The sequence below is a fragment of the Pollachius pollachius genome, assembly GCF_949987615.1.
Source record: "Pollachius pollachius genome assembly, chromosome: 9".
In the NCBI taxonomy this organism is placed as follows: Eukaryota; Metazoa; Chordata; class Actinopteri; order Gadiformes; family Gadidae; genus Pollachius; species Pollachius pollachius.
The window spans coordinates 2,146,787-2,158,416 of record NC_136942.1 but is presented as its reverse complement, the minus strand read 5'-3'; the positions used below and the strand labels follow the sequence as shown (position 1 = coordinate 2,158,416).

General features: G+C 48.4%; 1 protein-coding gene across 5 annotated transcripts in view; it reads left to right on the top strand.

The window, feature by feature from the left end:
- frmd4a (FERM domain containing 4A) overlaps positions 1–11,630 on the top strand; it is a 74,153-nt gene that overhangs the window by 23,582 nt on the left and 38,941 nt on the right. For all 5 annotated transcript variants that reach the window (XM_079743558.1, XM_079743561.1, XM_079743559.1 and 2 more), the window contains exons 2-4: positions 3,211–3,276; positions 8,976–9,070; positions 10,215–10,307. In XM_079743558.1, the coding sequence (XP_079599684.1) occupies positions 3,211–3,276; positions 8,976–9,070; positions 10,215–10,307 (254 nt within the window). The remainder of the gene's footprint in view (positions 1–3,210; positions 3,277–8,975; positions 9,071–10,214; positions 10,308–11,630) is intronic.

The window sequence follows — 11,630 nt, the reverse complement described above, 5'->3', positions numbered from 1 at the left end:
TCTGGTGTGTCCGTGCATGCATGCGTGTTATTAAGTCATAACCAAAGTATAACCATTGGAATGGCACGCATGTATCCCCTTCACATGGCTTGTTTTGTCAGTTGTGTTCAATGAGACGTTATTTAATTCATCTTTGCCTTGGTTGGGAAAAATCAGTAGCCTAGCCTGTGTCCAATTTCACCAAATCGGTTTTAAGACTTTAATACCAGGGAGTGTGTTTGCAGGGCCAGATTAAGTCCTGTGAATTCACTCTCCAGCAAGCAATTTGGTAACCTTGACGTCGATAAGGCCTTTGTTACGTCCCTAGGTGGCCTAACAGTGGAGAGAGGGGGGGGGGGAGGGGGGGGGGGGTATTTGTGTACATTACTGTGTTTGTCCGTGGTGTCTGCATTGCAGTTTGTAGGAAGCACCCGATTGCATACTGTAGCACTTTTAAGTTGTCTGGTGGTCAGTTGTGTCTAGCCCTCTCTATCTAGTGTCTAGCCCACAGGGCGGTCTTAGGCTGGGGCTTAGCTCTGTCCTGAACGTGGACCCTGTTAAAACAACACAAGATCTCAGTGTTAATGAGGTACTGAATAAGCAGCTTTCCTAACTCAATTGTTTGTCTGTGAACATCTACATGCACACGGGGCACGTGCACGCACACACACGCACACACACACACACACACACACACACACACACACACACACACACACACACACACACACGCGCGGGCACGCACAAACGCTTGCACGCACAACGCTTGCACGCACAAACACACCCACAAACACACCCACACACACACACAACATAAACATGAGAGCAACAGCCAGCATGGGTGCAGTGCCTTCCCTCTCTCCCTCTTTCCTTCTCCCCTTCTCTGTCCTCTCTCTTACTTAACTATCCTCATCTCATTCCCCCTCCCCTCTGCAGGACCCAGTGATATGGCACCTCTCCCCTATGTCAGCACAGTGCTGCGAGCACACCCCCTCCTCTCTCTCTCCCTACACTTCACACACCTGTGAAATAAACACGCATTTCATTCACACTGAACCTCTAGGTAGAGCTCAGGTCTTTGCCCCATCCGCATTGGAATCGGGGGGGTTGGATTGCATGAATCGCTTGAAAGTAACCTTTGAAACCTTGCATTAACACGTCTGTATTCATCACATTTATTTTACAAATGGCACCATCGATGTGTGTGTTCACACTCTATGTTATGCCTTCATACTGTATGTTTATGTTTTCATACGGTACGTTTAGTTGTGTGTTCAAACTGCAATATTTGGGTTCATACAGTATGTTGAGGTTTTGAAACTGTATGTGTCCATAAAGAATGTTACTGTTCTCATACTGTATGTGGATGTGTCATACTGTTTATCTGTCCATACTGTTATGTTTATTGCAGGCCTAATCGATATGTCAAGTTCCTACAAAATTCAAGCCTCGTAACATAACCATTAAATAATAACCGATTTATAAATATAATAACTACATTACTGTAATGTGAAGTGTTTACTGTTATCGTGTACAACAGATTTTTTTTCCCTGTCGACAAATTCCTAATTATCGTGTAAACCATGTTACCAAATCTTTTTTACGAGCTAATGGAGCAAGGCTCCGTTTGTACGGAGATATACATCTCTATCTATATATGAGCTTGTGGGAGGCGTTGTGGGAGGTTTATGGAAGAGTTGAAGATATAGATAGACATGTGTTACTATATGCTACTATTTGAAAAACATGTCCACCCCATGAGAGTTGTTATTCATCCCACACAAAACTAAACGCCCCCCCCCCCCCCCCCCCCCTCCCCCCCCCCCCCCACCCCCCCACCCCCCACCGTTTCTCCACCACACAATCATCCCCCTTGCACCTCCACCCTGCTCCCAGATGTGAGGAAGTGTGTGTGTGTGTGTGTGTGTGTGTGTGTGTGTGTGTGTGTTCCTCTGGGTCCTTACTTCCTGTTAAAGAGCAGAGAAACTCCACATGTGCTGAGAGCTCACACACCCACACGCACGCACCCACACCCACACCCACACACACACACACACACGCACATAAATCAACTCAAACGCACACGGTCGGAAAGATCACATTTTTAACTCCAGCCTTTGCAAGTGCATTTTATTATTGTATAGTAAACTTTAAACGTCTTAGGACTATAACTGGGTGAGATTGTGGACTAATGCTTTCATGATGTGTGTGTGTGTGTGTGTGTGTGTGTGTGTGTGTGTGTGTGTATGGTGACGGCGTATTACTCACAGCAGCCCAGCTCATCCCTGCACCTGCTTGGTGTTTACGCCGCTTTGTGATCCGCACGCCGGCAATGTTGTCTAGTGATGCTGAATGGACTTCCTGTTGGAGTCCGGAATGCCAAATATGTCTTTGAGGAAGAAGGGGGGTTTGGGGGGAAAGCAGGAAGTTGTCTGTATTGGTCCATTGTGTGGGCTTTGGTTGAGCTAACCTTGTTAAGACGGAGCTGATATCGTCCAGAACAGAGGCTGCCCTGTTGTCTCGGCCCTGAAGCAACAACATGGCAGTAGCCTCCTCCGTGAAGCCACAACATGGCAGTAGCCTCCTCCATGAAGCCACAACATGACAGTAGCCTCCTCCATGAAGCCACAACATGGCAGTAGCCTCCTCCATGAAGCCGCAACATTGAAGCCTCCTCCATGAAGCCACAACATGGCAGATCCTCCATGGAGCCATGAGGTTCCATGAGGTTCCATGAGGTTCCGTGAGGTTCCATGCGGTTCCTCTCTCTCAGATACAGGGCTGGGTCATCTCGTCGCTAGAGTGTTCCCCTCCCAGCCTGAAGGTTTTGGGTTCCATTGCTGGTTGTCCTTTACCTACTCGTAGACTCATTCTGGGACGAGATGGCCAGTCCGTAATGATGTGGTCTCTAGTATTGTTATAAAGCACAATAGTCATCTGTATTGGATCTAATTCGGTTCAACTCTTTTAGGTCTTTCAGCATGCAACTAGGACCGGGACAGATGCAATATTAAGGTTTTTAATATTATCCGTCGAAAATACACCTCGTTTGCACAGCGAGTCAAAATTGTGTTGTGTTTGCGCCATTTTAAAAATTTGATGGTCTGTATTTTGGGGTCCTGCTACAAATGTGATCCGAAAATCCGTGTGCGTTGCGCTGTGGATCTGCCTTGAGCCCTGTACCCTACACCCTGTCTCTAACAGCATGTTCCTGTCTCCTCTTTCTTTTAGATGACGGAGGGGAGGCGATGCCAGGTCCATCTCCTGGACGACAGGAAACTGGAGCTTCTTGTCCAGGTGAGTCCCCCCCCCCCCCCCCATCTGTACTCAGTGGGCCTCGTTTCTGCCGACCGAGGTGAAGCGGTCACATTGCCCCGTCTTTCCTCTCACCTGATTTCTCTTCCAACACTATAATCTCTGTCGCTCTCCGTCTCTGTCTCTCTCTCTCTACCTCTCGCGCTCTCTCTTTCTGTCTCTCTCTCTCTCTCTCTCTCTCTCTAACACAGACACACTCACACACAGATCTTCCGAAACTCATCCAGCTCCCACGTCACCTCTCTTCCTTCCTCTCTACATCCTCTCCTTATCCTCTCCTTATCCCCTCCTCTTCCTCCTTCTTCCATTCTTGTGTTCTTCCTCTCTTCCTCTTCGCCCTCCTCCTCCTCCTCCTCCTCCTCCTCCAATCATCTCCCTCCTCTGGTATCATCTCTGTAATAAACCCTTCATTCTTCTCGGTATATCATTGTCTGTCTCTGACTCGGCTAAACCCAAGCAGAATCTTGCAGCAGAATATCCTTTACTCTGACTTTCATCTTCAATTGCGAGAGCATGCCTTTTGCCCTCATCGAGTACTCCTCACTCCACCCCACACACATCTTTACAGCCAACCAATAACAACGTCTGTTATGGTTTCACTTCCTGGTCGACTGATCCCTCTCCTCTCCCTCTGGTTTATGTTTAGCTTCACAGTACTGCTCTCCCCTCTGTCGCACTTACCTGCAGGCACTCAATCTTCTGCTCTCTCTTGCCTCTCTCTCTCTCTCTCTCTGTGTCTCACTCACTTATGCAACCCTCCATCTCCTGGGAGCCCATGTTCCTCTCCCTTCCCTCTCCTTCTCTCCTCGTCTCTGCTTCTAACCCTGGCTCTCTTCCTCGCTTGATTGTCTCTATATCTCTAATTTTCTTTGCCCTCTCTCTCCACTTTCTCCGTCTCTGTACCCCTCCTCAACTCCTTGTGCTAGTTACAACCCCCCCTCCCCCCATCCCCATGGCTTCGAGCACTAACCTATTCTACTGGATGCATACAGAGAGAGAGGCAGAGAGACCAGAGTCATTGCTCTGGAGTGGAGCCCAGCGCAGGCCCTGATGGAGGTAGAGAATGCAGGGGTGGGGAGGGAAGAGGACAGGGCCGCATGGGGAGAAGAGAGATGGGTCTTCAAGATAAAATGATGGAAAGGCAAGACGGAGAGAGATAACTCCGTTTTGCACGTTTTCGGTATGTGATTGCTCCGATTAGCCACAATTATCATTCCACCTTTCTGTCTGTCTGTCTGTCTGTCTGTCTGTCTGTCTGTCTGTCTGTCTGTCTGTGTGTGTCTCTCTCTCTCTCTCTCTCTCTCTCTCTCTCTCTCTCTGGCCTCTTGCTGTCTCTCTCTCTTACTCTCTGTCCTACTCCTCAATCTCTTCTCTGAGCCCATTACCTCTAAGACTGCTGGCTTCCATTAAATCAGAGAACAATCATTCCCCCTCGCCCACCGACTCCTCCACCTCCTCCGACAAACCGCTCCTCTTGTTATCCCCTCATCCCCCTGGCCAGGAAAAGAAAACAACGCTATCATGGAGGTCTGGAGACAACAAAAGACGATGGGGGGAATTGAAAGAATAGATGTACAGCCATCCTGATTCACTCCCATCTAAAGGCACCTCTGAGATAAGATCAAATAAAACCCCTTCCTTGTCCATCGCATTTACACAAAATTGCCACTTGTCTCCGGCAATTTAGCAGCACAGTATACAACAGACGGTACACAGTATAAAACAGACAGTACAGACAATCTTTGAGTTTCAACGTGCACCGAGATCTAGTTAATCAATAGCATTATACAACCCAGTCATCCACAGCTCAAGCCTCCCAGGTACTCCCCCCCCCCCATCCCCTCGCTAAATCAATTTAGTCTGTGGGGAAAAATAAATAAAGGATACTTTTGAAGAAAAGTGGTGGCTGCAGTGATTCAGTGAAATGGTGGTAGAGGATGTTAGCAGTTTCCTCCCCCGTCTGTCATCGTGCCCCCCCCCCCCCCCCCGCTGCAGAGGATGTTTAGTAGGCCATTGACTGCTCAGTGGGACCGCCAAGGGTTCCAGCGTTATTCCGGGGTTTCCTGTATGTCCCAAAGCCGATCCATCAAGAATGGCCGCTTCTTTCCCCCAGAACATTCTTCTGTGGGATGTTCACATGGGCTCTCTGTGCAGGACCATGTTCTAAAAACAAACGCGTATGTTTCAGACACAGCCCATTCTCGTGTACCTCAACTCACGGTTCGCAGAGATGCTTGTCCAAATTGTCACTGGATGGGAGGATCATATTTCTGCCAGGGTCCTGAAAGCCTCCCACCAATCAGCCCCTTGGTGTTCTTTGCCTTCTCCTCCTCCTCCTCCTCCTCCTCCTCCTCCTCCTCCTCTGACTCCTCTCTTTGAAATGTCGCTGTGTGTGGTTGGTTTATGGCGCGATGCATCGTTGGCAGCAAACTATGAGCCTGGGTGGAACCACTTCCTAGGCGGAGAACTGATGCCTGTAAAAGGAGGAAACCCCTAAACACTAGTATAGAGGAAAAAGTGACTTCAACGCTTCCCGTGGCGAACGGTTTGGAATCCTAAAAATACGACCATTTTATGCATGAGTGCAATGAGACAACGTTAATCCTGTCTTTATTTTCACGGCCGTCTGTGGTTATTTGGGTTTGGAAAAAACACCACATGTTTTTTTAACGGCACCTGTTAACTTGCCATACAAACAAAACAACATCACCAACAGCGGCAAGCCGTGAAATCGGTGAAGCAGTGAAGCAGCTCTCTGCAGGAAGCCATAGCCGTCCTTTTGCCACATCGGTGTGCGATACAGGGGGAGGCTGTGGTGTTGTGTTTTCTCCCCATCTCTGTGCGAGTGGCCCTCCTCCCTGCTCCTTCTACCTTGCACCTCCCTGTAATTTCTAAACGACTTAATTACCTGTGTTGCTGAGGAGGCACTAGCAAAATGTCTGTTAGCGCTAATGCTGTCTGAGCTAGCAGTGAGCCTTCCTGTCTGATAGATAGCCATGCCGATTGCATGCATGCGCCTGTGTGTTTGTGTGTTTGTGTGTGTGTGTGGGTGTGTTTGTGTCGGTGTTTGCGGTGTTTCCTAAGGCACACCTTATCATTTATTAGTTGCCACTCACAGCTTCAGCGAAGAGAATCTGTCAAATGTGTGATGGTGCGCGTGTGTGCGCGCGTGTCTGCGTGCGTGTGTGTGCGTGTGCGTGCGTGTGTGTGCGTGCGTGTGTGTGTGTGTGTGCACGCGTGCAGGGATCGGGGGTGGTTAGTTATTTTAGGAGTGAGCCAAATTGATTTAGCTTATGTAACGCAGCCTGATGTTCTCGTTAGAAGCGTGCTTTATTCAGCTGGATCCCTTTAATACTTCAATTCCAATCCAATCCCACAATCCATAAAGTATTCAGCCGGGGTCTTCCATGTGCTTAAATGAATACAGTTGGATTCAGATAGGCGTGGTTTCGTCAAGCCATTTAGTCTGGGGCTATTTTTGACAGAATGTGGTGCTTTTATTGTTCCTGTGATTTTAGTGACCCATTCCTATTGGCTACAGCGTGAGTCAGTCTTCCTCTGTCTTCAGCTCATTGGTTGTTGTGGTCTGGATGGCGTGGGCGTTGCATAATAGATATTGTTGCCAGGGCATGCGTCTGCTGGGTGTTAATGAGAGACCACCAGGGTCTGTCTCAGACTGAACCAAAACATTCATTAGTGCCATTAGTACCGGAGACATGGCAGCAGAGGCAGAATTACAGAGTACGAGAGAGAGAGAGAGAGAGAGAGAGAGAGGGAGAGAGGGAGAGAGAGAGAGAGAGGGAGAGAGACAGAGAGAGAGAGAGACAGAGGGAGAGAGAGAGAGAGAAAGAGAGAGAGAGACAGAGAGAGAGGGAGAGGGAGAGAGAGAGAGAAAGAGAGAGAGACAGAGGGAGAGAGAGAGAGACAGAGACAGAGAGAGAGAAAATGAAAAACTGAATGGACCAGTTCAGCTCCCGATCGATATATTCATCCACTCATCCATCCACGCACCTGTCATACATTCATCCACTGTCCATCCATCGGCCCGTCTCTCCATCCCTTCATCCGTCCATTTCTCTCTCTCCATTTCCAGCCCTGCTTTCTCCGTTGGTTTGCTCCAGAGCGCTTTCAGAGCACCAGCCCTGAGTGAAGGGGTAGCTATTATATAGGATCTAGGTCAACATTGTGTGTGTGCATGGGTGCAAGTCTAAGTGTGTGTGTGTGTGTGTGTGAGTGTGTGTGTGTGTGTGCTTGAGCGTGTGTTTGTGTATGTATGTGTATATTTATGTTGAAGGAAATCACCCTCTCTTTAAATAGATCATTGAATCTTTATCCATGCAGTAAGCTGATAGCTCCCTGTTTGTGTGTGTGTGTGTGTGTGTGTGTGTGTGTGTGTGTGTGTGTGTGTGTGTGTGTGTGTGTGTGTGTGTGTATACAAGCTTTCATGCTTGTCTGGGTCTGCGTACAACAGCGCAGCAAACAATGTTATCCTATATGTTGCAGTGTGTGGGTTGAAGCATGTTTTGTACGGCAGCTTGCTTTAGAAACGGGCCGGCGAATGTGCACTAACATGCACACATGTGTGCAAGTCTCTGTTTATATGGCAACCAAGAAACTGTTTAGATCTCTCTTTTGGTTTGTGTATGTCTTTGTGTACTTGATGGAATGTGACACATGCCTTTGCTGTGTGTGTGTGTGTGTGTGTGTGTGTGTGTGTGTGTGTGTGTGTGAGCGCATGCATTGGTTCTGTGTGTCTGTGTGTGTGTGTGTGTGTAGTATGGCACACCCATGGTTAACCTCAGGGCGGGGTCCTCTGTGAGGATAAACCAGCGGCATATGCCTCCACTCTGCACTCCCACAGCTATGCTGACTAGAAGGTGGATGTGGACTTGACAGTGTTCGGCTACGAGGCGCTAAGGCGATGCTGATCAATGAGCTAGCTCCTGCTGCCCTTAAGCTAGCTGCAGCTCAGCGCGCTGAGCCGCCCTCCTCAGTGACTCGGCAGAGATGCTGTAGGTCAGGGAGGAGAGAGGGGCGGAAGAGGCGGACATGTTACCTGCACTGTCAGCAACACCCCCTAGACTACATCGACTACAGACTCTCTCTCGCTCTCTCTCTCTCTCTCTCTCTCTCTCTCTCTCTCTCTCTCTCTCTCTCTCTCTCACTCTCGCTCTCTCTCTCTCTCTCTCTCTCTCTCTCTCTCTCTCTCTCTCTCTCTCTCTCTCTCTCTCTCTCTCTCTCTCTCTCTCTCTCTTTCTCTCTCTCTCTCTTTCTCTTTCTCTCGCTCTCTCTCTCTCTCTCTCTCTCTCTCTCTCTCCATCTGTCTCTTGCAAAATGCTTAGTCACTGCAGTACATCGATAAAGCTGATCGTACAAACAAACACGTGTGCACACACACACAGGCTCAAAGCCACCCCCTCTCTACACACAGTGGGTAGTTACACAACTGCTGCTATCATTATCACACATTTATCCTTGATTATAAAAATACGTTTTATTTCTTAAGTGCTTTTCTGAGCACTCAAAGACACTTTACGTAATATAAAAGACCAAAATACAAGGGGGAAAAAACTAAATACCAATAAAAGGTAGCAAAAGCTGTGAAGGTCAAGATGTTGATCAGCGATGGAGACACCTCTGCCCTGCCGTAACCCCGCCTGTTTTTCTCCTCTTCCTCACAGCCCAAGCTGATGGCGAAGGACCTTCTGGACCTGGTCGCCTCTCACTTTAACCTCAAGGAGAAAGAGTACTTCGGGATCTCCTACACGGACGAAACGTAAGCCAGTGCATCCACTCAGTGCTCTCATCCCATTGCTCTGGATGCCTGATGAAGATCCCTAGCGATCGAAACGTTGCCTGTTGATAAATCCACTTCTGGAGCATTAAAACAGGGTCCACACCCTCCTTTCTCTTACATCCGCTCAGTGCTGCCCACCGATTGGCCGGCGGACTGTTATCGCTCCGATAGTGTTACGGATGCTCAGGGACTGTGTAGCGGCGTTAGCGTAGCATAGATTTTGATTTCTTCATTTAAAAATGACAGCGCACGTTAACAAACGTGAGCACCAGAGTTCATGTAAATGTGCCAGATTTAGCCATGCAGGCAAAATTTAGCGTATAGCATAGCATAGCATGGATTAGCCAACGGTTTGCTCCACGGCCATAAACCGAGACTCACCGTGACCTTGGGACACACCAGCCGATGTGTCCCTCCGTCGCTGTGAAGTGACAGCAGACTCTGCAGTAGAGTAGTAGCAGTAAGGACTAGCCATGCAGCAAATGTCGCCGGCGTGACTTTCCATTCATCTGAATATCGTCCACGAGCGCTGGGTCGCTTGAGATGCAAAATATGCCATTCAAATCAAATGTCATCATGTCGGGCGACTCAGAGGGACAGGCATGCGACAGTGAAGCCGTGTTATAAAACCCTGATTTGCATTGTTCACAACAAACAACCCTTGGCCTTTGCATCCATCTCCGTCCCGTGCCTTTTACTGGCCTTCCTTCTGGTGGAGATGGGAGAGCATCTGAGTGGTTTGCTGCTTGCTGGCATTTGCAATTGTCAGACTTGTGCACTCACTCGCACCATCAGCCACATGGGGGGGGGGCAAGCCCTGCCTATATGTTTCCATGGTGCCCGGGCTGTTGATGTGTACATGCGTTGCCCAGTCTACAGAAGAAGCAGAACTCCAATACTCCTTAATGCCACCGAGAAGGAGCGAGATGGAAATAGATTTAGCCTGAGAGAAATATAGACAAAATAAGTTTTTCATAGCACACACGCCTAAACAGAGAATCCGTTGTGTGAACAAGGCTTAAGTGTTTGTGTTATGTCCTTTATTCCCAATGGTATCGTGAGGTTTGATTTATGCCAGTGTGTTCCATGTTAATGAGGCTCTCTCCTCCCCTGTCTTTGACAGCGGACATTTTAGCTGGCTCCAGCTGGACCGGCGGGTTCTCGAGCACGAGTTCCCCAAGAAGTCGGGCCCTATAGTCCTCTACTTCTGCGTCAGGTACGCCCCTGTGTTCAGCCGAGGGCCCCGTGCACCCAAACATGACTCTCTCTACAGCTGTACTGTACATATGTGTGTATGTGTGGAGTATCAGGTCAAGAGCTTTAACAATTAGGCCCTTATTGAGTTATTGTGTGATTGTGTGTGTGTGTCTGTCTATGTGTCTGTCTATGTGTGTGTCAGTGTGTGTGTGCATGTGTGTGCGTGCGTGCGTGTGTGTGTGTCTCACTATGTGTGCATGGCTGCGCGCGTGCATGTCAGTGTGTTAATAGGTAGCGATGACGGGGTCAGCCACTACAGGGAACCAATAAATTGCTTTGACCTCACTTTTGAACTCCCGCCGTGGACCTTCGGAGCCAATCATGAGCTTCTACCAGCTCATCAGTATGCAGCGCATGCAAATCCCTTCCACCACCGTCACCATGACTACAAAGTGCTCAAAGCAAGGCAGCACACTGCCTTGAGAGAGGCTCTTCTACAGCGAGCCGTGCAGGTTTTTTCAAATATGGTCATCCAAATAACAAACCAAAATAGGCTTTTCATTTGGGGCCTATGTACATAAGGTCCCCATTAGATTTGCAATGCAAAAAACATGCAAATAAATGCTTTTTATAGAACGTACTCCGTAAAGTCGGAGATTCATATCTGTCTTTAGGCCACGATTCAAGGCCTCTCTACCCCAGTCTTATTCTGCTCCTGTACTGAGCTCTCTTTCTCCAAGATGGAGTCCAAGTACTGCTGACCCCCCCCAAGGTCTTTGTATTGCACACACAATCCCCGCCGGTCCTGAAGCACACAGTGTGTGTGCGTACATGAGGCACAAGGAGAGGGAGAGACTTCAATTGGTGTGTGTGTGTGTGTGTGTGTGTTTTGATTTCTCTATTGTTTTAAACGCAGGCAGCAGAGAAAAACAGTTGATTTTAGGCTTGATTTTGGAACCTCGTTTCTATCTTTCAGATCGGCACACCTCGCCCTCCCACACACACACACACACACACACACACACACACACACACACACACACACACACACACACACACTCTCCCCTCAACAAACAAACGCACAATAGTCTGAACACATAAATAACCGGTGTTTTGGTTTCCGCCCACCCGCTTTCCCCAAGACATGATTTCACATGATATCACATGATTTCACATGATATCACATGATATCACATGATTTCACATGATATCACATGATTTCACATGATATCACATGATATCACATGATTTCACATGATGTCACATGCACGCCAGGCAGTGGCATGTGGACTAGCTGGTGTTTGGACTAGCTGAGAGAAGGCAGACATGTGACGCACGGTAA